Raw genomic sequence first — 27768 nt, forward strand, 5'->3', positions numbered from 1 at the left:
TCTACTAGCAAAGAAGCAGCCTTTGGGGAAAAAGATAATAATTAAAAAAAAAAAAAAAAAAAAAGGAAGACTTTTTTTGGTATTTTTCCTTTTTTATATCCACAAAGTAGTATCATCTGCTATAGCATAATCCCTGCCTTTGCCCTTGAAGATCAAGGTCTGCGTCCTCAGGAAGGCTGCAGTAACTAGTCAGAGGAATCAGCACAGTCCTGTAACCAGATGCGAGGTTCAGTAACAGTCCGTGGGTCTAACCAGACTTGAACAGAAGAATAGCCACTTGGCCGAGGTAGAAGTAAATGAAGTGCTTGGTCTCATGAGTCACGTAGCTGCCGAAGTTCCTCCCCACGATGCAGTGCCAGGTGGGATTGTATTTCTTGTCAAACTCCTGCAAAATAGATCACTAGAAATTAAGAACTCTTCTAAACTGGTATTCACTCCCTGAGCAAGGCAATTAGAGGAAGGGCAGATGCTCTTAAGCACTAGGATTATCTTATTTACATCTTAGTGCTTAGTCAGACAAAAACAAGAGACACAGTGCTTCCCACCCAAGCAGCAGTAAGTTTAAAACATTATTTCTGTGCAGGGAAAGTAGTCTTCCTCTCCCTGCAATTCACAGCAGGATCTGAAACTAGAGCCCTTGAGTAAAAGCTTCAGCACTATAGTTTATACCCACAGAGATTAAGCCGTAATTTAGACTTCATTGTTCATTTGCCAAAGGGATGTGGTGGAAAATTCTCTGCCACATGCTCTGTAACACAGATACTATCAACAAATCTGAGAAAGTGTGGTTTACTCCTGTCAAATCCTTTGCAAATTCCCAGTAGTTGCTACAAACAATACCTGAAAAATTAGACTAAACTCTCTTTTCTACCGTCACAGATAATTCCTGCATTTGGGAAATAAAAGATGCCTTTCTTAATTGTGAGCATAGCAAACCAGTATTCTCTAGTGGAAAGAATCATTCTGCTTACTGGAAATACTTTTTATGTTCAAGAAGCTTGTCTGCCCTACATATCCTGAAGCAGAGCCTCAGGCTTTAAGTCCAATGAGATAATTTGAGTGGTACCGCAGTGGAAACAACTCAAGCTGGGTACCTCCAGAGAATGACCCCAAAGGAATTCCTGGGCAATCACACCCTCACAGTTGGCATTCCTCACCCCTCACATATCAGTTCAGACCAATAATAATATTAGGGTCTGGAGTCTTGCTCTTCACTGGACCTCTTCATTGTCCCTCAGCCATACATTTTTCAAGTTATCTCTGAGGTTGTGGTTTCTGATGGTAGTTGTAGCTTCCTTATCGTGCAGCCTGAACTGGCTCTTGAGCCCCTCTTTCATGGAACAAGGTCAAAGTTTAACATATCTGGGTGAAAATTCACAGCTTGCAGCCTAAACCTTCAGCAAATGCATAAACTAATGCTAAGCAGTTAACTCCAGACAGTTGCAGCCCAATAATCCTTAACATTTAAACAGCAATTCCACTCAGATCAGTTTAACTTCTATCGACATTCTTTGGTTTCTCCATTCTCCGGAGTTGACGAAGCAGGAAATTATCACACCCAGATCTTTCCCATGTTCAGTATTGTTAATCCTACATAAAGAATGACACAGACATTGCAAACAACAGATAATCAGTGCCACCAGGGATACTTTTTGTGGTGGGATTTTTTTCCCCTCCTTTTTTGCTTATGTCACTACATAAGGAGAGCTGTGATTACGGTAGACTTGCAGAGAACTACTTCACTCTGCAATTCTTGACCTAGCTGGACAGAACTGCAAACAGATCCTTAAGATTAAGTTCAATAAAACTGAAATCAAGAACTATGTAAAACAGGTTTACCCTCAAAGGAAAACCGTATGAGAACTCAATAGAGCCCCTGTGTTTTGTACCAGCTCATCAGTCACAGTGACAGTCAGTGGCTGCTCTCTGTTCACCAAGACAACAGGACAGGGCAGAAAAGGATTAAGTAGAAGGTACTGAGAAAAAAGCAGAACCTGGAAAAGTCCATGTAAAGGGTGAGAAAAGGAACATGAGGACAGCAGCCTACAGAAAGTCCAACTTGATTATCTGGTGTCTCGAGAACTTGTTTCTCTAGAGCTACTTGCCTAGCAGCATTCTGCCTGCCTGATCTTTCATGTGCATAGATATTTTATGAGGACATCACAAGCAAACCTCTACCTTCTTTATGTGAGCAGCAATGTCCTTCTCGATGTTGTACTTCTCCAGTGCCTGCGTAGCACATTCCACAGCATCTTGCTGCATCTCTTCTGACATGTCTGCATTCTTGATCACAGCCTTTCGATCACTCATGATTGCCTATACTGAGCAAAGAAGAGAATTCAGAGTCATAGGGGCTCTACCTGCCAGGATCACCTGCCGAGCTGCCACAGGTACCACCATTCCCAGGGAGTTTCTGGAGCCCGTGCAGTGCCCTCAGCCGTGGCTGTTCAGCATTCTGCCGGCTGTGGTACAGGTGCAGTCCGTGCACCCGTGCCAGAGGAATAGAAGTTTCAAGCCGCTCAAAGAGTAGCCGCTCTCCAGCTGAGAGTCTCACAGACACCGTCGGAGTGGTTTCAATGCCCGCCGCCTGCCCAGCCCTACGCAGGCCCTTTCCAGCCCGGCAGCAGTCCGGCGCAGCCCAGCAACCCCGGGAGAGGGCGCAGCCACTCCAGCGCCCAACCTTGACGGCCTTTCCCTGCCGAGGAAGCCGAACTGATCCCAGTGCTCCCCACCAAGGGCTAGAGCCCCGCACAGCTCCAAGAAAGCCTCCAGCCTGGAGCTCCCGGGGGTGCGAGAAAGGCTGAAGTAACCCCTCAGGAAAGTCCCGGGCACCGGGGGGCCGCGGGGGTGCCCGAGCTCAGCGTCAGCCTTCCCAAAGGCCGGATAAGACCTGGCGCGTTTCAAGATCTGCCCCACCCCAGCATTCAGGCCCTCCCCACTCTTCTCACCGCCCGGCTGCTGCCGCGGGACCAGCCCTAGTTGATGGGAGCAGGCAGGGCACAGACCAACAGCAAGCAGCTCCCTCCACCGCCGCCTCTGTTTAACCGACCCGCGCGCAACGCCGTCGCCTCCAAGCACCCCTAGCCACACCCCCTCAGCAAGGGGCGACAGCCATTGGTCACCTCTACCAGCCCCCCCGAGCGCTCATTGGCCAACATCTGGTGCTCTCGTAGCATTTTCCTGCAGCAGTTTGTTTCAGACCGGCATGCTTTGCGCCTGCACCTGTTCCCATAGCGACGGGTGGCAGCGGAGATGGAGGCTGAGCCTTGGGTTGGGCGGGAGTGCGGCCTGGGGCGGCTCCGCAGCCTGCGCTCTTGCGAACATGGGGCATGAAGCGGCCGCAGCGCGCTGCTGGCGGGGGTGCCTGGGGTAGTTGCATTCAGGCGGTGTGTGGCCTCGGCTTCGCCTTCCCCTCGTTGTCCTCATGGCTGAGCTACCTGAACGTGGCTGCTTGCAGGTGTCTGTGCAGTGGTCTGTGACTGCAACATGAGAGAGGCTCTCCCGGTCACTTCTCTGGTAGGCAAAGATCATCTCTCCCTAAAGCTGAGGCAGACAAAAGAATCCCAAACAAAACAGCCCAAAAAACGTGTGATGCTTTGCGGAGCATCTGACTGCGAAAAACATAGGGCAAAGCAAATTCAGAATTTCAGTCTTTGCTCAATTCTGCATAAAAACCATCAAAAAATCGTGGTAGGACCTGGTGATGGCGCTACTGTTCCCACAGCGTGGCAGGGGAGATGGCTCCTCGTCGGGGAGTGCAGGCTCAGGTCTCACTTAACCTCTTATGAGGAAGGGTTACAGGACTTACACAGCTGAGATAATTTCCGGGTGATTCAAATAATGTGATAAGCGAGACAGCTTTTTCTGGGGGAAAAAAGGGCAGAAAAGGTCCCTCATTTGTACTGATGTCCCTAACAGGAACCAGAGGCAACTCCTCCCCCTTATGGGAACCCACAGACCAACCCTCTCACCTCCTCCCGATGAGGCCTGACTTTAGCCAGGAAACTGCAGAACCAAAAATCTAAAGAGATTAGGCCAAAAATACTTGCAAAATTACTCAGATCCTGCGTATGGAGTGCCTTAGGTTTGGGTTCTGGGTTTTTTGTGTTAGGGTTGCTTTTTAACCCTGTCAGGTACATTCCACCAGCACATAACCAGTTGGTAGCACCGGGGTGTTTGGGGCCGGACCCCGCGCCCTCTCAGGCTGGGGAGAATCCACAGCTCCCACCGAGGCCGGCGCAGCCTCGGTACAAGCACTCGGTGCGGGCGCGGAGCGTTCCCAGGGCCGGGGACGGAGGCAGCCGCTGTTCCCGGTCCGGCCGCAGCCGCGGCCGCGGCGGAGCCGCTGAGGGAGGTGGGCGGGTCGTGCCCTTGCAAGATGGCGGCGGTGGCGCTGTGCCCGTGCCGGGCCGTGGTCGCCCGCCCCGGCGGGGCTCTGCGGGCGCTCTGCGGCTCCGTGCGGGGCCTGGCCGCGGGGACACAGACACACTTTGGCTTCCAGACCGTGACGGAGGAGGAGAGGAGGGAGAAAAGTGAGGGCGGCGGCGGGGTCCGCTGCAGGGGAGGCCGAGCTGGGCCGGGTGGGAACCTAACGGGGCTCTCTGCAGCCGGCGCGTATGGACTATGGGGATAAAGGGTGCTGGAGCGGTTGGTTTGAGACGTTACTGGGAGCCGCAGTGCATAATAGCGCTACGCCAGCTTCATTCCTCCTCCCAGCTCCGGAGAAGTTACGGGAGGAGGCTGCATTTCTCCAAAGGCGTGTGTCGCGCCAACAGGCTTAGTACAGTTCGATTGTGTTTTTTGCAAGGAGTTTTCAGATGGTATTTTTCAGTTCTATATGTTGACAGACCTCCACGAGGCAATAAAGGGTTCATTTTGCTTCCAGAGGAGCATTTTTAAGTAAATCACGTCTCATTCACCTGTTCTTTCTTTGCAGTTAACCAGGTCTTTGAAAGTGTGGCCAAGAAATACGATGTAATGAATGATTCAATGACGCTCGGGATTCATCGCGTCTGGAAGGACATACTCGTGCATAAAATGAACCCTTCCCCAGGAACACTTCTTCTTGATGTTGCTGGAGGAACAGGTAAATAATTTTGGTGAGTTCCACATGACAATGCCATTCTGGTTTTGAACTGTTTGAGCCTGCTCAGAATTAAGTTGCCTAGACTTTTCCTCAATTTTGTGTTTTTGAAACTAGTGAAGCATCTGCTTGCTTTTCAGAGAAAGGTTGAGAGCTAACTTCTTTGTGGTTTGTAATATCTTGCTCCAATATTGTTAACAGTGTTACAGTCCTGCCGTGATGTGTTATGGAAAGCTGTTTACATTTGTAGGAAGTCACGGCCTCTTTGCTTTTAATATGTTCCCTTTACCTATGGAACTGTCCACGAGGATGATCAGGGGACTGGAGCACCTCCCGTATGAAGGCAGGCTGAGAAAGTTGTGGCTGTTCAGCCTGGAGAAGAGAAGCTGTGTGGAGACCTCATAGCAGCCTTCCAGTATCTGAAGGGGGCCTACAAGGATGCTGGGGATGGACTCTTCATTAGGGACTGTAGTGACAGGACAAGGGGTAACGGGTTCAAACTGAAACAGGGGAAGTTTAGATTGGATCTAAGGAAGAAATTCTTTACTGTGAGGGTGGTGAGGCACTGGAATGGGTTGCCCAGGGAGGTTGTGAATGCTCCATCCCTGGTGGTGTTCAAGGCCAGGTTGGATGAGGCCTTGGGTGACATGGTTTAGTGTGAGGTGTCCCTGCCCATGGCAGGGGGGTTGGAACTGGATGATCTTAAAGTCCTTTCCAACCCAAACTATTCTATGATTCTATGATTCTATATATACACACACACTCTCTGTCTTTCTATACTGTGTGTGTGTGTTTTCCTTTTATTTATACGCATATATATAAATAAAAATGAAAGTCTGATGTTCAAAGCCTCATGTTCCAGTTTCCTGGAGTCAGGAAACATTCCCAAATGTGTCTCTTTCTATTCAAACAACTGCAGGTGACATTGCCTTTCGCTTTATTAATTACGTTCGCTCTGCACGGGAACGGCAGCTCCAGCGGAAGCTGAGGCAGCATCAGAATTTATCGTGGCAGGAAATTTCTGAGAGTTACCAGGAGGAGCAGTTTAAACCACTGGGGGATTCCCAAGTGGTGGTCTGTGACCTTAACAAAGAAATGTTAAAAGTTGGGAAGCAGAAAGCACAGTATCTTGGCTACTCTGAAGGTGAGTCATGCATTGAACCATGTCAGTAGCGTGCTTGATGCATGGTAGCCATTGGGTAGTTACCCCTTCAGGATCACAATATACATTGTGTGGCCATGGTGTATACTGTACCTGTGCTTGTGTATGTGCCAACATTGAATGACATTTTTCAGTGACTGTGTAGTACATTGTTCAGACATACAGTGATCCTCTTGAATAATACTTGAACTTTCAAAAATACATGTATAGGAGTGTCCATGAGGTCTGATACCCTGTCTTAATACCTCTGATAAGCTGTCCTTCAAAATTGGTTAAAGAAGCTAAACCTGCTGTTTATATCTGTGCTATAAATCTGATTTTACTAAGGCAGGTAATGCAAAAGAGCTCAGGCCTAGAATGATTACACTAAAGATCTTATAATGGGTATTTTAAGAATGAAGGCAACAAATAAAAATGCAAGAACTAAGGGATATTGTAAACATATAAAACCTTCCACAGTTAGAGCATATGCTAAAAAAACTCAGAGAAACTGAATTTGAAGTTAAATCTGAATGTCTCCTGGCAATAAGTATGTTTTTTCTGTTGTGTTTTGCTCTCCTCCATGGTCACTTTCTGGCGTCCTGCCCTTTGAAACTGCTGACCTCTGCTGCAGAAAACTTTTGGTTTGGGTTTTTTTTTCCTGTACCTTTTTGTTTGTTTGTTTTATTTTGTTTTGTTTCACATTTGAGTCACCAAAACCAATGACTTTAAGAACTGTTAACTATAAACTGAACAGTCTTATTTTTTTGTACCAATAACCTGGACATGCACAGACAGACATGGCCTTGATCCACTGGGGATTGGGAAGCAGCAACAGGACACTGGCAACAGGATCACACGCCGATAGTGCTGATGAAGGGAACATGGCTTTTCATGTGCTTCTGTCTAGGGAAGCTTTCTAGCAAAATGTTTTTAGTGTGTTGCCCATTGTTGCATGGCAAGATATTAAGTATTGTTTGTGCAGAGATTCTCTTTCTGCACCTTTACTACAAACAAATGACAGCCAATGTCTGCAAAGCTGGTTGCTTTCCACTGCAATGCAAGATTTGGGTGAAATCCTTCTGGCACACTGTGAGCACATGTGTGTATACACGGAAGAATGTTCTGGCCGATCTGCAAAATTAAGTACTTTGGCTTGAAAGACAGCTATAGAGTACAGAGCTTTGAAAGATTTGTGAGTATAGACCAAGGTGTCTTTCTTCCAACAAAAATGTAAAATTTAAGCATTAGCTTTAAATATCACCTTTTTTAATAATCTGGAATAGGTAAGTTCTGGTCTTTCTGGAGCAGCCTGAGTTCAGTTCTGTGTCTTTGTCTTTTACTACAGGCTTATCCTGGGTACTTGGGAATGCTGAAGAGTTGCCCTTTGATGATGATAAGTTTGATGTTTACACAATTGCCTTTGGAATCCGAAATGTAACTCGTATTGATTTGGTAAGTTGCTGTAGTGTATCCTGACATGGGGTCCTTATAATTCATCTGAGTTTTTTATTCTAGCAGAAATAGTAAAGGAGGAACTCCTTTGGATAAAGGAACATTGTTGTCTAGTCCTGAAACATTTAAAATAAGTGGCATGTAGTGTGCACCTTGTTCAAATGAAAAATGCAATTAAATGCCCCACCTTTGTCATAAAAAGTTAAATTTATACCAGTTGCACCCAATCCTTCCAGCTTGGCAAGCTACACAATCTCTTCCTAAGGCAAAAAGGGCTGAATGCTACTGTCATTCCCCACCTTCTCCTGACCTATGATGTGACTGGATCTACACATGCCCAGTGCAGTCAGCCTGCATATCTGAAAGGTTCCTGAACACCTGATCTGTACCCCACCTGCAGTGGGTCCAAAACTTCCTGTCCTGTTCTGTTTCCCTGCCTGAGCCAGCAGAACTTCCAGAGCAGAGAGTGGGAAGCAGTTGGCTGCTGCCACCATTGCCATTGACTAACCTGTTTAGGCTATTTCTGCTTAGTGTCTTTACGCTGGCTGATAGTACAATTTACCATAAAGAATGAGTTTAATTAGGGTAAGTAATACTCTTTGTTCTAAACAGTATCTGTCCTTCAAGAATGAATAGCTGTCTTGGGAAGAAGACAGGTTAGATCACCTGTCTCTCTGAACTTGACGGTGTTTTGGAAGAGCATGTTACAACCTTGTCAGTGCTCCTTCTGTGAAAGGTGTAGTATTTGGATCCAAACCACCTTGAACTGTGTGCCTTTGAACTTCCCTTAACATGGATAGCTTTTCACAAAGCTGTGTCTGCACCCTTCCGAAGCACAAGCCCTTTGCCTTCATGGATACAGTAGGCTGGTAGCATAGTTCCCAGGAGACCAGGTACAAAACACATCCAAGCCTCCAATTGTTTTGCAGAGCTCCTGTCACATATGTGTACTGTTTGTATTTTATCTCTTAGGAACATGACAGCTGAAGCCAAGCAGGTGTACAACCTGCAGAGTTTCTTGAATACAACTGTGTTGTGCTCTCATATGAAAAAACATACAGCTCTAAACAGTTTGTCTTGGTTCTTCATAGGGGTATTATTTGGGATTTAGCATGGAATTTTCAGAATAGCCAAAGATATTCTTCCCTGTCCTTCCTCCCTGCTCTCAGACATTGCTCATGCAAAACTCAGTATCATTTCTTCTTTGATCCTTTGGGTGTGCCTCACAGTTGAGTAAAATCTTTTCTTTAAAAAGAAAAAAACATCTATCGTGCTCTCTTCGCATTTTCACCTTCTTGTAGCTGAGTCACCCTCTCCCTTTTGGGTTTGGTCTGTAATTACAAGGGCTCTGCTGGCAAACATTCATCAACTGAGAGGAGGGAAAAAGAGAAAAAAAATTGCCAACCTGACGTCATAGTTTCGATACAAAGTCTGGTGTAAATCTGTTTATGTAGCAGCAAGAATATTTGTGGTTTGGTTCTGTTGTTTGGTTTTGTACTTGTCTTGGGATGCTTCTCCACAAGTAAATATTGAAGATTGCCGGTCAGGATTCTCTTTCCTCCTCTCAGTTCACCACCAAGTTGCCATCATATGGAATGAGAATAGGAGGATGCTGTTCTACAGAAACTAACTCACCGCGTCTGCTTTGTCTCAGGCACTTCAAGAGGCCTATCGTGTGCTGAAACCAGGAGGAAGGTTCCTCTGCCTTGAATTTAGTCATGTCAGCAATCCTGTCATTTCCAGGTAGGAACATGGTGACATTTTACTCCATGTCACAAGGCTCTTTTATTTGTACTCAACCAGAATTAGTGATGGAGAACCTCTGAGGCCACCACACTGTGCACTGTTAAAATCATGTACAGATTCCGTAGCATAGTGGTACAGAGATCACCTTGTGTTGGAGAGAGGTGGTTTTAAGCTTGTTTGTATTAATGCATATTTTCTGTCTCTCTGTGCAGGCTCTATGATCTATACAGTTTCCAGGTTATCCCTGTTCTGGGTGAGGTAATTGCTGGTGACTGGAAGTCCTACCAGTATCTTGTGGAGAGCATCCGACGTTTCCCCCCTCAGGTAAGACAATATTTCTCTGAATTCACTAACACTCAAAACATGGTCCTGACATAACCTTATAGGTAGCTGCCTTATAGGCCTTCAGGTCGTTATAATTCTGGAACTGTTATTTTTCAGGAGGAGTTGAAGGCAATGATAGAAGATGCAGGCTTTTTTAAAGTGGATTATCAGAATTTAAACTTGGGCATTGTTGCCATTCACTCGGGTTTCAAACTGTGAGCCTACTATGTAGCAAACCAGGAAGTGTAATTTTCCTTACGAATCTGAAAGGTGTGGAACTTTATCAAGATTGAAGAGGAGTTTTAAGAACTTGTGCAGCAGATACGCGTTCAGCTGTCAGACCCTGAAGAGCATCTGCACCTTTCTTGCCCCGAGAGAGGGACGGGTTGATGGAGTGACTCCTGGGGAGTTTCTTACACTTGCATTTCCCTTCAAGTGCAACTTAATGGACAAGGTCAAAACTGAGCAATGCTGACAGATGAAGCCACTTCAGTTACCAGTGGTGTGGATACAGAAATAGACTGACCAGTATTCAAATAAGATACCTTTTTTTTTTTTACTACGGTTCAAGGAGGATATTGCACCAGTGAAAAGTAACTTGAATTCAGCAGATTTTTTATTAAGTGGTTATTGTCTTTGTCATACGGGCTTTAAAAGATTTTCCCCGTGATACCTTTACCCTTTTCAAGGGCATAGGGAAGACTTGTGAAATAAAACCAACTCTGCATCAACTTTTCTCACTTAAGTCAGTATTTTAGCCTTTGTAAGATTTCCTTTCTAAGAATGGGAATTTTACCTGGAGGAGAATGGCCACGTAACCATTCTGGGATGAGATGTTTTCACCTCCATATGAAATCTTTGTCAATGCTAGATGCATAATCTTTATGTAAAAATAGTATGTGTTTTCTTCTGTATACTTGCTTCTGTAGCAGGATATAGAGATAGAATGAAAAAAAAGTCTAGAGAAGGTAAATTTACATTCAAAGTGACAGCTGTGTAATGAACTAATATGAATATTTCTCCTGAAAATGAGGAGAGGAGGAGACGCCTGCTTTTAACCCACCACTTCACTTGAAAAGAACACCCTCTTCTAAATGCCAGAATTTGTGCTGGAGGTTGCGGCTACTGAAAACGGTCTTATCAGGAACTGGGGAGCAGTCTCTTTCTCTCAGGAAACTACCTCTTGTTCTCTGTTACTCAGAGGTGAGCTCAGGCTCCAGGTGCTGTGGATGTGGGGGGCAGGATGGAGGTGGGCATGTTCTCCCTGCATTCACAGTAGAATAAAGGGTAATACAAGCACTAAAAAGGCAGAAGGGCAGAGACGAGTCTTAGAGGATAAACTTGTTCCAACAGTTTTATTAGCAAAGAAGCCATCTTTTGAAAGAAAATAAATACAAGGAAGACATTTTTGCCATTTTTATAGCCACAATGAAAAAAACCAGCTGCTACAGCAAAATCCCTGACCATGAACAATACAACAAAAGACCTGAAGGTCTGTTTCCTCAGGAAGGCTGAAGGTAGGAGGCTGTCTGGAGTTGGTGCAGTCCTGGAAACAGGTGCAAGTTTCAGTAACAGTCCATGGGTCTAACCAGACTTGAACAGAAGAATAGCCACTTGGCCGAGGTAGAAGTAGATGAAGTGCTTGGTCTCATGAGTCACGTAGCTGCCGAAGTTCCTCCCCACGATGCAGTGCCAGGTGGGATTGTATTTCTTGTCGAATTCCTACAGAAGGGAGAAGTAGAAAGTCAGCATTTTGGTGAGAATTGCACAAATATTGTCTAGCAAGGGCTATTTTTGCACTTGTTAACAAGTGTTGCTTTTGGAAGAAGGCAATTAAGAAGTAGCAGATGCTCTTAAGTGCAAGGATCATATGTCACTGTATAACTCATCTGCTGCTTAGTCAGACCAAAAAAAAAAAGGTGCTACTGAGCTGAGCAGGAACAAGATTGAAACATATGTCTGGGGAAGTAAGTTTTCACCAAAAGTCACACCATGATCTCAAACAGTAACTTTTAAGAACTTCACTGCTTGTTCTGATTCTCTAGACTAAGCCATTATTTTGACTTCAGTACCTATTTTCAACAAGGCTGTTGAAAGGACCCTTAGATGGAACATTCTTTACTACATCCTCGATACCAGGTCCTGAGCCCATGTTCTTCCTACACACTGTAGCCTGGAGCCTGCTATGACTTTCAAATAAACTCGGGTTGGACAGAGCCTTGGGTGACATGGCTGAGGGTGAGGTGTCCCTGCCCATGGCAGGGGGTTGGAACTGGATGATCTTAAGATCTTTTCTAACCTAAAACAGTCTGTGATTCTACGATTCATGTGTACAAGACTACTCGCAGTAAAACTGCACAGTCAGTGGTTATATTACTGCAGTCCCCAACAACCATCACCTGAAGAGATTTTGGTGAGAACATGCAGGAGTTTGTGTTCTCCTCAACCCAGCCCTCCAACTACTTGCAGCTCAGTCAGGCTCCCAGTAGGAGTCAGAGAAAAAATCTGACAACTGTAAGCTATGAACCATCTGTTCTGCGTTGGCACAAACAGTTTGTCTTACATGTGCTGTGAAAAAAAAAGCAAAACCACTTATTCCAGGGTCAGCAAACCCCCACTTGTCAGATAGGCTGCACAGAGGTCCTGTCGTCAGTCACAGGGACAGTCAGCGGCCTCTCTCTTCACCAAGACAACAGGACAGGGCAGAAAAGGCTTAAGTAGAAGGTACTGTGAGAAAAAAGCAGAACCTGGAAAAGTCCATGTAAAGGGTGAGAAAAGGAACATGAGGACAGCAGCCTACAGAAAGTCCAACTTGATTATCTGGTGTCTCGAGAACTTGTTTCTCTAGAGCTACTTGCCTAGCAGCATTCTGCCTGATCTTTCATGTGCATAGATATTTTATGAGGACATCACAAGCAAACCTCTACCTTCTTTATGTGAGCAGCAATGTCCTTCTCGATGTTGTACTTCTCCAGTGCCTGTGTAGCACATTCCACAGAGTCTTGCTGCATCTCTTCTGACATGTCTGCATTCTTGATCACAGCCTTTCGATCACTCATGATTGCCTATACTGGGCAAAGAAGCAGAGAATTCAGAGTCACAGGGGCTCTACCTGCCAGGATCACCTGCCGAGCTGCCACAGGTACCACCATTCCCAGAGAGGTTTCGGAGCCCGTGCAGTGCCCTCAGCCACGGCTGCTCAGCATTCTGCCGGCTGTGGTACAGGTGCAGCCCGTGCTGCGGGCCGGAGGAAGGGGAGTATAATCCCTCTCGCTTGGAGCACCCGCTCTCCAACCGGCAGCCCCGCAAGCGCCGCCGGAGCGGTTTACAAACCCCGCCGCCCGCCCTAGTCCCGCTGTCTCTCGGAGCCGCCCGCACCCAGCGCCCCGTTCCCCCCTCACCGCTCGGCGGGCGCAGCGGGACCGGTCGGGATCGGAGCAGATCGGCGCTGCGATCTGGTCGCTCAGCGCCGCCCCGCCTCCAAGCGCCGCCAGCCCCGCCCCCTCCGCAGCGGCCACCAGCCATTGGTCAGCGCTCACACCCCCCACTGCGCCCATTGGCTACTGCCGGGAGCTCCCATCGGGTTTTACTCTTGCATTTTCTTTCAGCCCGGCATGCCTCGCGCGCTGCGTCCGTTCCCATAGCGACGGGCGGCCGCGTGGTGAGGTGCCCGTACCGGTACCGGACGCGCCGCGGGCGGTGGAGTTCTGCTGCGGGCGGAGAGATCCGGTCATGGCTGCCCCGCCGCTCGCCCGGTGATCCCGGGCCGGTGTTCCTTGCGATACCGCTGTCCATGCGTGTGAACGTGTCTGCTGTAAGGCATCTTTCCATAGCTGGCCCGTGGTTCCCAAACGCAGCACTCCAATCTGGATCACAGAGGCACCGGATTTAACTCAGTGACCTCTGCAGCAGCCCTTTGCTGCTGGGGGTGCTCCTCCAGTAATTGCCTTTTCTGAGGAGGAAGCCCACCCATGCCAGAGGAAGGAGTTCCATAGCTTTAAAATGCCACTTGATCATCTTTTCTGTTCACATGTGCTGTCAATCTTTGTCGTTCAGACTCAGTGGCTTCTGAGAGAAATCTTTCACCCATGCTTACTGTGACCAAGTCAGCTCCAAACTTTGTTCCTTTAGTGAACTGAATCCATCAGTCTTATTCAAGGTATCTCCTGCAGGTCTCGCTCTCTGCAATTCTTGTCTCCTCTTTATTTTTCGGGGGGAGGGGGGAACGTGTGTGTGGGCTTTGTTTTTTGTGTATCTGTTTGTTTCAAATGAAGCAAGATGCTCTGAGAGATCCCCAGGGCTCTGTTTTGTTGGGTTTCACTCTCCCTGGGGCACTTTCTGCTTCTGCTCTTGTCAGCAGATAGAAAATTGCTGTTGAGTCTTCCATAGCTGGTGATCTGTTAATAACAGGACTGCACCGTTTCGATAACAAACAGCAGAGGATGACTTAGAAGAGGTTTGTCAGGCACTGGTTGGTGGGGCTGCCATTTGCTTATAGAAATAAAACCCCAAGAGCAGTCGTCTATCTCACTTGAAATGCAAATATTTTTCATGTTATTATGTGATAAGTACCTGCTCAGTGGCATTCATAGGAAAAGCAGCATAATTGCAAACAAGCTTTTGCTTTTGAAAGCTCTGAGGCAACCTCAGAAGAATATATTGTCACTAGAATACTGAAACTGGATAATGTAATACTTTTGTCACTCTAGAGTATCTCAGAAATGATTCCTGACTTTAGCTCCCAGGATTTAGCATTCCAGATGGAAGAGATGCAATTCCCAGCTTTGCTTTCCGTCTTTGCCATCAGGAGGGTGTGCTAGGGACTGCTCTGAAAGTTATGAAATTAAGGGAGGTGTTCGGTAACTGCAGGCGAATTTCTACACATTTATTAGGAAATGGTTGGCTGAAGGAAGAGATGTGATGAGGACTGCAGGAAATGTCAGTGTGGGTGAGATACTTGTGGGTAATGAGAAACATTAAAGAGAAACCTTCGAGCCTTCCTTGTTGATCAGGGATATAAAAGGATAGTTTCCAGCAGGACAGAGCTGCAGGAGAAGGCAGAACAAACACACACAGGGATGATATATGGAGGAGAGGAGATGCTAAAGAAAATTGGATAATGGCTAAGGCCTGTCATGAGGTTCCTCTTGCAGATGGAATTTAGACTGTAAGCACTTTTCAGTTGAGGCCTTTTTTTGCTGTGTCACATACTGTATTACTGCATCTAATAGAGATTTTTCTTGTGGCTCCTCGTTACTATCAGAAGATAAAATAATTATTATTAGCAACCAACCAACTTCCTTTTTTTTTTATAAAACTGAAGAAATCACCTCAAAATGTCCTTAGTAAACGTGGAGTACATATGCTAGGGCTTCTAATCCAATTTGATGTGTTACAGATCTTCATAGTAGTGGAAAATCCTTAGCAGGTATAAGTCAAGTGATCTCCATCGTCTCCAGGGAAACAAGGCACATTTATATCATCTCAGAATCTGGCCTCCTTTTTTTTCCTTCTGTTTGCTGTATCTATTGACCACTGAAAAGGATGAGTTATTTCACAAACACACATTATGTTTGCCCCACTGCAGTTACCAGGAATTTACAGGTAGCGATTTTATTACATGAGTCCTTAACTATATTTATTCACTTGCCAGCGTTTATAAATTGCACTGTGGCAGAATATTGTAAAGACCTGACCCAGATCCAGACCCACTTGCTCATCAAGGCCCTGCAGTGAAAGCAGATGAACCAGCACCACAAAGGGTGTCTTGTCCCCACCTCAGGGTGCAGCTGGGGCCCAGTGGGGCTTTGCACCGTGCTGTGGGGAACAGCACCAGGCACGCTGGGGGCAGGCTGAGGCACTAGCACATTCTGCCCCACAGGCAGCTCATCTGGCCTCTGCGAGGGTTCCTGCTCTGGTGGTTGCAGGTGTCTCTGTCAGAGCTGTAATTCCCATATTAGTGGTGAAGCTGCAACAAACCCCTTCATTAAGGAAATGTGTTTTCCACTTAATGTGCACTTTGGGCTGCAGGGAACAGGCATCAGGCAGTTTGTTCTCTCGCTGGAGTGTGTGGGTAAGAGAGCAGCAGGGAACTGGCAGTTTTAAGCTTAGCCTGTGCTGCACTGGGAATGTGGGATCATCTTTGTCCGTATGGTTGGTTTGGTGGTTGCTTTAACAAAGCTACATATATCAGGTTGGAAGCTCCGGCAGCCACGCAGTTGACTCTCAGATTTCTTTTGCTTTTTCTAAGTAACATTGTCCCCATTCTCTATGGTAGTTAGAGGAGGAGGTCAAAACAGATAGAACAAGTAGGGATTTCTCAAGCTGGGATTTCTCTGCTAACATGCTTGTTGTATGGTATGATTTGAGGTGTTTCCTTGTCATGGTTTATAAAAGTCATAAATGACTTTTCAACTGAGCTTGTGTATTTATAAAACTTCATCATTTGCAGGGTCTGAATCTTGAAAAGCCTGGGACTAAAGCACTAATACAGTGTTACAGCTTTGCAAAGAGTTGGATTAGTGGGGTTAAACAGAGACTTTGATTCCACACTCTTAAAAGAATTCAAGTATCATAATAATTACATGGTTTATGCATATATATGTGTGTGTATTATGAAGCTTAAACAAATAATGAAGTAACTGCACAAATAAGAGGACAAGTGATTGTTCTTACTTCTTGCCTAAGGAACGTGAAAAGAAATATAAATCAAAGTTCAAAGCTTACCAAACATGAAGCCTTTGAGAGCAGTGAGTGAAAGTGGCTCCTACCTCAGTAGCTGTGATTCCTTACACCAGCAAAGCTAGCTGTAGTGCTTTTCACTCAGCCTAGGCTTTCCATTTAACACATGGCACATAATGAATGGCCCGAGAGGTCATTGTCAAAGCAGTCTGTACACCTGGTGTTGAGAGCAAGCCACTAATGGCTGAACCTAGCACCAGTACTGTTCAAACTCCTTACTACTTTAATATACTTCTAATATGCTTGAGATGTTAAGAAAACAACATGTGTGTCATTAATCTCTAATTTATATTACCTGTTGTTTGCAGCGACATGGGAAATGCAGTTCATAGGATAAATAGTCATGGCCATGCACAGGACTTCCTCTATCAGACAGCTGGCAGCACCTGAAGGGACACATGCCCCAAGCTGGTGGTGTTTATTACACAGCTGTACAGAAAGACTGAATAGGAGTAATGACTTTTCTCTGCAGAAAGATACAGAACATGCACTGTGTAAGCTGGATGACATTGAGTTATGAACTTACGAGGTGAGTTTCTGCCTTCAGGGAAAGCCTGTGCCTACATAGGCATGGAGGAGCCTACTTTCCTTCTGTCAGGCTCTCGAGAGCTGGAAGAGCAGACTGACGACTGGTATCCTATTACAATAACACCAGGGGTCTTTTCTAGCACTTTTCTAGCACTTTCCTATCTTAGCATGCCATGATCTCTTCTACTGCATGGAATTACAACTGGAATAAATAATTATGGATTCTTAAATCTGTATGAGGACAGGGCACCAACCAGGAATAAAAATTTGGTTTTCAGCTCTTTACTGTACTATTTATGGCCTGAAAGTGAATGGTCTGGACTATTTGGTTCGTTTGCTCTGGTATTCCTTCAGCAGGTCTTTGTTTCTCTGTGAGCCTTGGCTTATCTTGTCTCTGACTGTTGGAGGTTCTGTGAGGAAGCCTCAGCATTCTCTGCCAGGGTAAGACAATGACAATGTATGTTGTTTGCCAGAGCAGTCTTCACCATTTGCCCTGCACAGCACCTCTTCCTGTGATAGTCTCCTGGCCTAACGCAGAATCAGGGGGGGCTTCTTTTGTTCTTGGAGCTGTGCTACTTCTTTCTACCATTTCTTTGCTTTGGCTGGGCTTTCTGTGACAAACATCCCATCTGGGAGCTGATGGCTGAGGTGTATGCCCCAGCAGTCTTATAGAATTTGAGGTACCAATACATACCTGGTACTCGAGGGCAACAGGCTGAAAACAGTTATTTTTCAGCACTATCTTGCAAATAAAAAAGAAACATGCCTGCACAAATTCTATTTTTTCCCTCAAGATGGAAACTTCTCAAGCCAAAACTAAAACTGAGCCACAAGAAAAGCATCTAGAGCTGCTCAAAGATATTTTACTTCTAGAGTATTAACTTAACAGTCTGGGGTGTGGTTTCTGCACCTCTGAGATCTAAAGTAAAAGTTCAGCACTCTTACAACCAAATTACAGCCGGTAAAATGTAATGATGCTGATGTGATGCTTGCGTGAATTTGTAGAGTAGAGCCAGAAACAGATCCTGGTGAACCTGTTTCCAGAGCAGTATCTGCTCATCACACTGCTTCTACTAAAGCTGTTGCTAGCTTCCTGTTAGCTGAGTCTGCCTGGAACACTGAAGAGTACAAGGGTACCTCTATATCTAAAACCTGTTCCAACAAGTAATAAAGGTAGCAGTGTGCATTTAGTTCCCTGTGCCAACAGAACAAAAATGCCCGTTCACAAGTAATTACATTCTTTATTTACAACAAGCCTAGCCACACAAGGTGTTTTAAATAACACAAGTAACTACAGTGCTTTGTTTGAAATGGAAAAATGGGTTAATCCAGAAAATATTGCCAGTGCCACTACAGATACACATCTGGAGGACAAAAATGGTTGTGGCAAAGACTTTTTCTTTTAGAACAGCCAGTTCTGTGTCTGAAAAGTGCTTTCTCAAACTATGCACAACTCCAGGCACTTGATTTATGAGAATAAAAACACAAAATGCCCCATCCCTGGCAGTACTGCAGGACAGGTTGGACAGGGCTTTGAGCAACCTGGTCTAGTAGAAGGTGCCTGTGGGAGCAGGTTGGAACTGGATGAGCTCTAAGGCTTCTTCCAACCCAGACTGTTCTATGAAATATTCTGTAGAAGCAAAATATTTGAGTGAATCATCTTCTCAAAGTGCTTTTTCTTCCATGATGAAAATCTGAGCTGTCTATGTCAGAGATGCAGCAATGGTACAGACTCCTCCTCCAGGCCCCCCACATACCTGGGGGCTCTGTTACTTCTGACAGGGTAAGAGCCAGAGTCAAGCTAAAGGTGAGAAATAGGCAAAAGAGCTTTCCAACCTCTCTGTTTTCCCAACACGTTTGTTGAGGAAAAATAGTGTTCTGAGGGTTTTTAATAATTACCTTTGAATGTTCTTTTTAAAGCCTTTAAGCCATTCAGTATCTTAAAGAGCAACATCCAGTTCACTTTGCTAAATAAAAGCACTGAGATCATCTGTCACGCTGCCTTCCAGCCCCATAAACATTGAATATTACAGCAGCATTATTAAACTTGTTCCACCTTCTACTGTAAATCATCTTGCGAGTGCTCTTCTTTTGATCAGAATGCACACCAGGGTATTTTGGCTGTGACAAAACTTAGTTTTCCTAAATAAAACACTGGAATGGTGTTTGGGTTCTGGGCTAAGAGCTCTGCAGGTAAGTGTCTCCTTCTTCCAGCTTTGGCAAAGGGATGTTACCTGATAGAGAACAGAAAGAAAGGTGTGAGATCAGCAGTAAGTTACCTCTGGGTAGTACAACTTAGCACAAAAGTGCACCTCCAGTTTATTCTAAGCACTTCCTTATTACCAGCTAGTGCTTCTGCAAGTGAATGCATCTATGGCGGGTTACATTCCTCAGGTTAAGTCAAGCAAGATTAAGAGGTTTTTATATGCAAGACAATACCTGGTGGGGCTACAAAATATTCTTCTACTTTCTCTCTGGCATTTTTCAGCAGCTCTTTTGTGCAGTTGCCCTCTGTAACATCATCTTCTCTGAGATACAGGCACCTGAAGAACAAAGATTACTGTCTGTCTTTCAGCTATTCCATATGAAGTAGGAAGCACGGCTTATCTCTAAACCTGGTTTTGGTCTTAAGCAAGCAGTAAGACAAGTATTGGAACATTCTGAAGAATGCCACTGACAGCTATCTGGGAGCAGTATGTGCCAATCATTCATGCAGAGTAAGATACATCAAGTAACTGGGAGTTTCTGTGCTTGCACATAAAGAGCAAGGGTGCCAATGACATCTGCTTCCCACACACCAGCAGGGTAAGACTTGTCTGTAAGCAAAGGAGCCGAACGCACAACCACAACCATTCCCAGGAGGAAAACAACAAAGGGGTTACAACAGCAAACAGTTTGATGCAGTAACTGGTACAAGGAGGCTGCTGTGATTGATTCATCACCTGTCCTCCAGGACTGAATCCATCGGTTCTACGCCATCCGTGTTCACTTCATGAAGCTGATCAGCAAACTGGATCGCCTTCTGCAGCCGCTCCACACCCTCGGAGTCACGGAAATCCACCAAGGCCAAGTGTTCCAAGTGATCCAGCACGTCCACCGTCACCTTCTGCAGCACAAAGACAGACAAAACCGACTCTGATATAGTGCTGCTTCCCTTTTGTTAACGGAGAGCTCGTTCCACGGCAAGCCCCGGTTACAGCCGCCGGGACACGCTGATGTTCCTGGAACACCAACCGAGCTCGTGGTATTCTCTCTGCAGAGCGAAGAGCAAGCCGGAGCTGGCGCTTGTTCCAGTATCCCAGCGCGGGGCGCAGGAACCGCCCGGGGCCGCCTCCCTCGTCCCTCCCCTCCCGCTCCCTCCGGCCGAGCTGCCGTACCTGCGGGGAGCCCAGCGCGGGCCGGGCCCTCCCCGGTCCGCCCGATCGGGCCCGGACAGCGCCCCGAAGCCATCGGCTGAGAGACAGAGCCCGCATAACGCTCTCCCGACGGCGCGCCGGTAACGTCACCGCGCCGCGCCGGAAGCGCGTCAGAGCGGCGGCGCGGCGGGCCCGGTGCGGTGGCGGGGCTGGCCGCCGCGATGAACAGCGTGGGGGAGGCGTGCACCGAGCTGAAGCGCGAGTACGACCAGTGCTTCAACCGCTGGTTCGCGGACAAGTTCCTCAAGGGCGACAGCGCCGGCGACCCCTGCGGCCAGCTCTTCAAGCGCTACCAGCTCTGCGTGCAGGTGATGCCCGCCGCGCCCCCGGGAAGCCCCGGAGGAGCCGCGCTTGTCTTCCGTTTCTGTCGGTCGTGACTCGCAGTGGTTTATGGGTGTCTCTTACTGGGTTTTTCTCGTTAATGAAACTTCCGGAGCCCTCTGGTTCCGAGGCTGTTTGTGAGGTGGCATCCGGGCTACGTGTAGTTCCACAGCAGCATTCCAGTATAAGGAGGATGCCCGAGACTCTTCATTAGGAACTGTAGTGATAGGACAAGGGATGATGGGTTCAAACTGAAACAAGGGGACTTCAGGTTAGGTATGAGGCAGAAGTTGTTCCCTGTGAGGGTGCTGAGGCGCTGGCACAGGGTGCCCAGAGAAGCTGTGGCTGCCCCATCCCTGGCAGTGTTCAAGGCCAGGTTGGACACAGGGGCTTGGAGCAAGCTGCTCCAGTGGAAGGTGTCCCTGCCTGTGGCAGGGGTTGGAACTGGATGAGCTTTAAGGTCCCTTCCACCCCAACCCATGCTGTGACTCTGAGTTCTCAGTACCTACTTGAACATCTCTGCTATTGAAGCTTTATCCAAACCAAGCTTAAGACTACTTTCTATAGTATCTTTTTTCCACCAGAGATTATATTAGCACTATCAAGGTGTGTCAAGTTTAACTTTTGGGGGTTTTTCTAATTTCAGAAAGCTATCAAGGAAAAGGACATACCCATCGAAGGCCTGGAGTTCATGGGTGCAAGCAAAGGAAAAACTGAAAACTCCTCTTGACCTCAGCTACATGGATGGAGTCACTAACAGGAACCTTTGAACTAAGGAACTCCACCAGGCAGGCGGCTTGACGCCACCTGGATATGACCTTTGTTAAAGCTGCTTTCTGGAAGCCAGGCACCTTCTCTGCTTGTTAAAAAAACAAAACAAGGCTGGATGATGTGGTAACTGCTTCCTTTTCGGTGACTTTTGGTGGTGGTTCAGCTTCTAACAGTGTGCAAAGCCCTTTGAACTAACTTCCCAGTGAATGTACTCTCTAAGGGGAGAATGCTTCTTAGAGTGGGCTGAGGTAGTAGCTGCTTTGTGACTGATTTCTCTTCCTTATTTATATAACACTTGAAAGTGTTTAAAAAGTAATATGAAAGAGGTTGATTTCCTTTGTGTCCTCCCTGTGCTGCTGAATTTTGGTGGAAGAAGTTTGGTTTATATGATCCTGAATGCAGAGGGGCTAAACCAGGGGTTTGTATCAGCAACAGAGATGGTATGAAAGTGCTCTACTGGACCTGCAGTAACATAGCTCCAATAAATATAACAGGGTTATGTTTCATTCAAGTAATAACTGTCTAGTAGATCTGATTGTGACCTCTAGGAGGGCTGGAATGTGAACAGGGCACTTTAAATACTTCTTCAGACTTTTCTGAGGTACTGAAACAATCCTAAACTGGAATTCTCTCTCCTTTAGCATTGCATGTTCCTGCAGTAAAACTGCAGCACAGCCCTGGCCATCCTTTTCCACACTACCAAAAAACACTGGGGTGGACACCACTGCCATTAGGCTTTTGCTTGTGGTGGTTAAAATGTGTGTGGAACGAGGGAAACAATGGGTTGGAGCTTGACAGGTGATGATGTTAAAATCCCCAGCTGCTGCTCAGGGATCTCACCGGCTTATGAAGCTGCTCTTGAGCTGTGTGTCCTTTGCGCCTAGGAAGGCAAACAAAAGCTTCTTGTGCTGGTTTGTGAACTGCAGAAACACTTGCTGCAACTAAAGGGTTTGTCTCAGCCCACTAAAGGGAGCTAGGAGAAAATGCCTTTATGATGTTAATAAATACTGCAATAGCTGATTATGGAGAATGTGCTTTAGTATGTACTGAATTTCAGTCTACATTATTAGCCTGATACCTGTTCATCTGGCTCTGAGTTTACAGTGATCAGCTAAACCAGACACGATGAAGTAATGTCTTGGGCCGAGTGTGTTCCTGTTGTCAGAGTACCAGATACAGGAGCAGTTATGAACATGTATGCAACTGAACGCTTTTGTTCCTGCATTGTGTCCTCAATGTTTTAAGCAAACACTAAACTAAAGAACTTCTATGGACTCAGATTAACAAAAAGGTCAGGTGCTAAATTCAAGTTCAGACTTGTTTATTTAAAGGACCTCTTCACAAGCACAGACACCACGCCATTCAGCTTCATCACAGATGGAATACAGATTTTCTTAAGGGATGGTTCCCACACAACATTCTGTTCCAAGATAGGAAGAGCCAAGGTTCTGGCTGTGGTCAGGATCTTAGTTTTAATCTTCATAACCGGTTGGGAGAGGATTAACATGGGGGTTGTGGAACAGAGTTTTCTTCCCATCACCCCAGGGGAAAGGCTGTAGAATGAAGAAAGAAAACAAAGCAGTGTCAGCTGAGTGATCCTTAAAGCACAAGACACCAACAGCAACACGGACTCAGATGTCACACAGCTCCACAGGCTGATGAATGAAACAAATTGGCATCTGTACCTGGGCTGCAGAAGCAAGAGTTGGAGAACATCTCCCTGAGCTGGAGCTGCTGTCTCTGAACAAGATCATAGAATGGTTTGGGTTGGAAGGGACCTTAAAGCGCACCCAGTTCCAACCCCCTTCCATAGGCAGGGACACCTTCCACTGGAGCAGCTTGCTCCAAGCCCCTGTGTCCAACCTGGCCTTGAGCACTGCCAGGGATGGGGCAGCCACAGCTTCTCTGGGCACCCTGTGCCAGCGCCTCAGCACCCTCACAGGGAAGAGCTTCTCCCTAAAATCTAATCTAAATCTCCTCTCTGTCAGCTTAAAGCCATTCCCCTTGTGTCACACCTGCATGCCCTTCTAAAAAGCCCCTCTCCAGATTTCTTGTCAGCCTCTTTAGGTGCTGGAAGGATCTTTGCCATCAGCTCTGCTATAGTAGGAGATCCCCAGTTTTGAGAATTTGAGATCTTGTTATCTTTCAGATCCATATTAGTTTAAAGTAAGCACAGCAGCTCCAAGACTGTAAATGTTTTTCAGCAAGCCATTAGCAGGATTACTTAGTGTGGAAATGCTTGTGAATACCACACGTGCTTCACCTGAGCTGTAGGGAGCTGTGGCTGCCTCAGAAACAATGCTACAGATCAAGATCATGGCTACGTGCACAGCACCTCATGTAGCGAACAAGAAAGCTGCAGGTAGTATGGTAGCTCTGCAATCACAGGACAAAAGGAGGGCCTTTAAACAGAGCAGGGGAACGTACCTTGGTCCGGATCCGGAGGTGAGTGTAGGGAATAAACTCAGGTCTCTCATGCTTGTGCTCTGCTTTCAGGTAGCAGTTCAGCATGCAAACACCCACACCGGGCAGGGCCACCACGAAAGTCAGCATCTTCCACATGCGGGCTGGTGGGGAGCACAACAGGAATCAGAACAAGCTAAACGTTTCCATTAGTGTTAGTGACCCGGCGCATGTTAGACGCAGCTCAGAGGACTGAGAAAACAACGAATGCTCTCATTTCTCACTCGAGCGTGGGGTTCCCTCCCGTTCTGCACGGGGACCCTGCTCTCACGGCTCACGCCACAGCTCCCCCGGGGCACTTTCGCCCCTCGCCGAGGCTCGCACCGCCCGCGCCCACCGCAGAGGACAGCGCTGTCAAGGGCAGCGGCTGTCAAGGACAACGGCCCATGGGCCCGACACCGCCCTCGCCCCGAAGAACCCCGTTACCTCCGCCGCCCTCATGGGCCGCAGCGGACATGCTCCGCCCCGGCAGGGAGCGCGGGGCGGCTGCACCGAGAAGAGCCCGGGACACCCTTCCGAGCGCCGCCATGTCCGAACCGCGACCGGAACTGGGGCCGACGGCGGCCGGCAAGGGACACACCAGTTGCGCGCATGCGCGCTGCGCTTTCCCGACAGCCTGACCTTGAGCAGCCTCGCGATGAGGTTGCCATGCTGCGCATGCGCCTCTAAAGAGGGGAGTTGGCGCCATTTTGGTGCTGAGGGGCTAGGGAGAGGGTGGGAGTTTAGGTGTGAGGGGTTGAAGGGCGCCTCGAGTGGGGCAGCCATGAGGGGAGTAAGAAGCTCTCCCCTGTGAGGGTGATGAGGCGCTGGCACAGGGTGCCCAGAGAAGCTGTGGCTGCCCCATCCCTGGTAGTGTTCAAGGCCAGGTTGGACACAGGGGCTTGGAGCAAGCTGTGCTAATTAAAAGAAGTTCCTTTTGAGCAGTTCTTCCACCCGTGGAGCCACAAGGGGTTGTGGAGAGCAACTGGATGTGGGGTTGAGGCCTGTCATGATCCTGAGCATGGTAGCGGTTTCATTACAATCTGAGCTACACTGATTGAAAATGTGACTTTCTTAGGCTTTGTCATCCTGACAGCTGTGATTAATCTACCTATTAGGTACCTCGGGAGTCTAATGGGTCTGATTCATGTAGTCTTGAAATGTACCATTAATCAGGAGTGACTGCTGGAAGACACAAAAGATTCCATGTGAAAAATACCTTCTAGCTGAGGGAGGACAGGCAGCTATTTGAAGACGCCTAGGTATTTTTCTATTGTGAGGAATGTTTTGGTATAGTTGTATGAAATACATTGAACTGTGCAATACATAATGGGTATTGTCAGTGTGAAGATTGCAGTCATCCAGACAGCATGTGTTTTTATAAAGGTTTAAGGAAAATGGCGGTGAATAAGCCCCCAGCTCTGCCCCGGCTCAGTGGCCCTGTCTGATTGTGGACCTGTGGCATGGCAGCCCGCTATTGAACCCAGCAGTGTGCACCACTGCCTTGCAGAGAGGACTTCCTCTTCCATATGAGTTTTTCCAGAGCTGACCTATTTGAGGGCCTGTAGCTTGGTTTAGAAACTAGATTAACAATAAAAATATCTCTAAATCCAGGATTTTGAGGAGGTTTCAACATGTACATTTTTCTAAAAGACGCTGCAACCTGGGAGACGGTGCAAAAATGCTACAAAGTTAGCTCTGAAAAAGGGAAAAAAATATATAATAGCGTATTATGTATAATCTATCTATATATAATCTATATATATAAAATCTAATCTATACTATATATTATCTATAATCTAATAGCATATTATATAGTATAATATATATAATACATATGATATTATATATAATTTATATATATATAAATATACAGAGCTGGTAACCAACAGAGAAAGCTGTTTCCATGATGGTGGTACAGTCCAGAACTGTCGTCTGACTTGGCTACCCGGTAAACATCTCCCATTGGGGGTATGCAGCACGTTGGATTGCCTTGCTGTTCAGTTTAGCAGGATCTGAACGATTGCAGCGAGCTGGTGTTCAGTGGAGGTGGAGCTGACTCACTACACTGACAAAAAAGAACGTTTCTAGCACAAAAGAAAGCTTGGGTTTATCTGTGCTAAGCACAGAAACTCACACTGAGGCAGGAAACGTCAGCTTTCAGGTTAACAGCCCTAAATTTAGTGAGTTTTGAGATGAGGAGGTTCCGTTATAATACAAAGTAGCTTTCCAGAGATTCATCTTTAACCTTTCTTTTTCTTCCTTTTCCTCGCTGCAGTGGTGGGTAGCAGAGAGGACACGGGTAACAGCGTGAGTCTCTGATGAGAGGTGACACGGTCAGCTGGGGCCGCAGGGGCTCAGAGCAATGCCGCGCTGGCCCGCCGGGTGGCAAACTGCTGTCATGGTAAGCGTTTCGGAGGTTTGGCAACAACAAACGCGCTCTCTGTGCTTTAACGCTGTAATCTCATCTCCGTGCGTTTTCAAGTTTTCAGGGATCGGCTCATCCCTCTCTAATAGCAATGTTTCCTCCATCAGATACTGCCTTCAAAAGGCGAAGTTCGTGCTGCAGAGATAGCGTCTGTGTCTCAAACTTCACAGAGTTTCTGGGGGGGTTCTTCATCTTCTCCCCGTAGTCCCGGAACTGCGGAAATCAATATTCTGACATCTGTAAATCCTTTGTTCCCCTTTTCACCAGGGCTTTATCAGCTTTAGGAGGGAGAGAAGGAGGGGGGAAGAGGGCGTTGAGAGAGCCATTGTCCCTTCTCTCGGGAATGATCTGGAAGTACTATGCAAATCTTCATTTGAAGACCCTGGGAACTGGGGAGGGCTTTAGCTGCGAGATCAGTAGGAGGGGAGCTCTGCATCCCTGCTCACACACACTCCTGCCTGATGCAGGGAGCTGGAGAGAGTGTTTTGAATTAGCAGAAGAGACATTTTCTGCTTTGTGCACTTCTGTGAGGCTTTGCGCTCCTTATGTCTCCTCCTTTGTGCCTTTTATTGCCTGCTTCTAAATGTTTGCATAAGAATTGAATAAGGGTGAGATCTAGGAGCTGGACTAGCAGTGATGGAGTCAGGAGGGCGCAGGGTGCAGCCTCTCAACCTCACACCCGGGAGTCTCCAGCCAGGCAGCGGTGCAGCTGCAGTGGTGCCAGCACACGTATTGCCCCACTGCTGGCATTAGCATGGGCACAGTTCAGTAAGCAAATGATTCATCTGGTCAGGAGCAGTGGAGTGAAACAGTTTGCAGTTCTCAAATTATTATGATGTAGCCAGGTCTGAAGAGGTCTCCTCTTACAGGGGCAAATCCTGGCAAAGTGGTACCTGCTTTATGAAACCCTGCAGTCTGCCCTGGCTTGGCTCAGAGCTCTCTGTCACCTGTTTTGTATTAGGGCAGGGTCACACTAACTGCCAGTTTCGTGGAAGCTGTGCAGGGTCCTTCTTAGGCCTCGTGGAAAGGGAAATATCCTGATTGCATAGCCACGGGGGTGAACGGGGGGGGGGGGGCGGGGGAGAACTGATTAATATTGAGGCATTTTTGTGTTTATAAGCTGCTATAAAGGCAGTCATTGTCTTTCTGATTTTCTGACATCATTTTCATGGCATCAGCCATGTTTTATTTTTCAAACTTTGAGGGGGTTTGTGTTCCAGCAAGCTAAAAACTGCTGTTGACCAATGCCAGGCCTGGGAAATGCAACACTCTGCTCCCTTGGGCAGCTGAAAAGATGCTGCTTTTAAAAAATCTCACCTTCTGCCTAAGCCTTAGGAGCACATGCCCTGAGACCTGATTCTGTTGCCTCCAA

General features: G+C 46.9%; 6 protein-coding genes across 8 annotated transcripts; 2 read left to right on the forward strand and 4 right to left on the reverse strand.

Moving 5' to 3' along the window:
• Nucleotides 1-247: 247 nt before the first annotated feature.
• LOC308226880 (dynein light chain 1, cytoplasmic-like) lies at nucleotides 248-3085 on the reverse strand (the record flags this gene model as incomplete). 2 transcript variants are annotated; one of them, XM_080629002.1, is made up of 3 exons in its annotated part: nucleotides 2949-3085; nucleotides 2179-2321; nucleotides 248-385 (listed from the first exon to the last, which is right to left on the reverse strand). In XM_080629002.1, the coding sequence occupies exons 2-3, from the start codon at nucleotides 2308-2310 to the stop codon at nucleotides 248-250; spliced, it is 270 nt and encodes an 89-aa protein (XP_080485128.1). In that variant the 5' UTR covers nucleotides 2311-2321; nucleotides 2949-3085. The 2 variants fall into 2 exon arrangements, with proteins under 2 accessions (XP_080485128.1, XP_080485129.1); XM_080629003.1 differs by having other exon boundaries at nucleotides 2179-2316; nucleotides 2949-3082.
• Nucleotides 3086-4378: 1293 nt separating this feature from the next.
• Nucleotides 4379-10464, forward strand: COQ5 (coenzyme Q5, methyltransferase; the record flags this gene model as incomplete). The annotated part of the gene is made up of 7 exons (XM_080628794.1): nucleotides 4379-4532; nucleotides 4937-5086; nucleotides 6003-6227; nucleotides 7573-7679; nucleotides 9334-9422; nucleotides 9638-9749; nucleotides 9867-10464. 7 exons carry the CDS (start codon nucleotides 4379-4381, stop codon nucleotides 9966-9968), a joined length of 939 nt encoding a protein of 312 aa, XP_080484920.1. The 3' UTR covers nucleotides 9969-10464.
• Nucleotides 10465-11126: 662 nt separating this feature from the next.
• On the reverse strand, nucleotides 11127-13195 carry LOC308226800 (dynein light chain 1, cytoplasmic). 2 transcript variants are annotated; one of them, XM_080628829.1, is made up of 3 exons: nucleotides 13151-13195; nucleotides 12677-12819; nucleotides 11127-11471 (listed from the first exon to the last, which is right to left on the reverse strand). In XM_080628829.1, exons 2-3 carry the CDS (start codon nucleotides 12806-12808, stop codon nucleotides 11334-11336), a joined length of 270 nt encoding a protein of 89 aa, XP_080484955.1. In that variant the 5' UTR covers nucleotides 12809-12819; nucleotides 13151-13195; the 3' UTR covers nucleotides 11127-11333. The 2 variants fall into 2 exon arrangements, 1 of the variants encoding a protein (XP_080484955.1); XR_013957945.1 differs by lacking the exon at nucleotides 13151-13195 and having other exon boundaries at nucleotides 11335-12317; nucleotides 12677-12816.
• A 5012-nt stretch (nucleotides 13196-18207) lies between these two features.
• GATC (glutamyl-tRNA amidotransferase subunit C) lies at nucleotides 18208-20508 on the reverse strand. Its single transcript, XM_080628871.1, has 4 exons — nucleotides 20396-20508; nucleotides 19961-20124; nucleotides 19458-19561; nucleotides 18208-19252 (listed from the first exon to the last, which is right to left on the reverse strand). The coding sequence occupies exons 1-4, from the start codon at nucleotides 20489-20491 to the stop codon at nucleotides 19197-19199; spliced, it is 420 nt and encodes a 139-aa protein (XP_080484997.1). The 5' UTR covers nucleotides 20492-20508; the 3' UTR covers nucleotides 18208-19196.
• A 54-nt stretch (nucleotides 20509-20562) lies between these two features.
• On the forward strand, nucleotides 20563-22410 carry TRIAP1 (TP53 regulated inhibitor of apoptosis 1). Its single transcript, XM_080628911.1, has 2 exons — nucleotides 20563-20742; nucleotides 21402-22410. The coding sequence occupies exons 1-2, from the start codon at nucleotides 20596-20598 to the stop codon at nucleotides 21483-21485; spliced, it is 231 nt and encodes a 76-aa protein (XP_080485037.1). The 5' UTR covers nucleotides 20563-20595; the 3' UTR covers nucleotides 21486-22410.
• Nucleotides 22411-22830: 420 nt separating this feature from the next.
• On the reverse strand, nucleotides 22831-24553 carry COX6A1 (cytochrome c oxidase subunit 6A1). Its single transcript, XM_080628919.1, has 3 exons — nucleotides 24416-24553; nucleotides 23954-24093; nucleotides 22831-23079 (listed from the first exon to the last, which is right to left on the reverse strand). Exons 1-3 carry the CDS (start codon nucleotides 24516-24518, stop codon nucleotides 22999-23001), a joined length of 324 nt encoding a protein of 107 aa, XP_080485045.1. The 5' UTR covers nucleotides 24519-24553; the 3' UTR covers nucleotides 22831-22998.
• Between the last annotated feature and the right edge of the window lie 3215 nt (nucleotides 24554-27768).

The sequence above is a fragment of the Psittacula echo genome, assembly GCF_963264785.1.
Source record: "Psittacula echo genome assembly, chromosome: 13".
Lineage (NCBI taxonomy): Eukaryota > Metazoa > Chordata > Aves > Psittaciformes > Psittacidae > Psittacula > Psittacula echo.

Bases quoted from the DNA above. Each gene is read 5' to 3' on its own strand.
- COX6A1 (XM_080628919.1), bottom strand. From the start codon at position 24,518: ATGGCGGCGCTCGGAAGGGTGTCCCGGGCTCTTCTCGGTGCAGCCGCC. The intron at 24,094-24,415 runs GTAACGGGGTTC...GCTCCCCACCAG, and splicing joins GGCCCATGAGGGCGGCGGAG to CCCGCATGTGGAAGATGCTG. The intron at 23,080-23,953 runs GTACGTTCCCCT...TTCATTCTACAG, and splicing joins ACCTCCGGATCCGGACCAAG to CCTTTCCCCTGGGGTGATGG.
- GATC (XM_080628871.1), bottom strand. From the start codon at position 20,491: ATGCGGGCTCTGTCTCTCAGCCGATGGCTTCGGGGCGCTGTCCGGGCC. The intron at 20,125-20,395 runs GTACGGCAGCTC...TTTGTGCTGCAG, and splicing joins CCGCGCTGGGCTCCCCGCAG to AAGGTGACGGTGGACGTGCT. The intron at 19,253-19,457 runs GTATTGTCTTGC...GTTCTCTATCAG, and splicing joins ATATTTTGTAGCCCCACCAG to GTAACATCCCTTTGCCAAAG.
- LOC308226800 (XM_080628829.1), bottom strand. From the start codon at position 12,808: ATGAGTGATCGAAAGGCTGTGATCAAGAATGCAGACATGTCAGAAGAG. The intron at 11,472-12,676 runs GTAGAGGTTTGC...TCCCTTCTGTAG, and splicing joins TTGCTGCTCACATAAAGAAG to GAATTCGACAAGAAATACAA.
- TRIAP1 (XM_080628911.1), top strand. From the start codon at position 20,596: ATGAACAGCGTGGGGGAGGCGTGCACCGAGCTGAAGCGCGAGTACGAC. The intron at 20,743-21,401 runs GTGATGCCCGCC...TTCTAATTTCAG, and splicing joins GCTACCAGCTCTGCGTGCAG to AAAGCTATCAAGGAAAAGGA.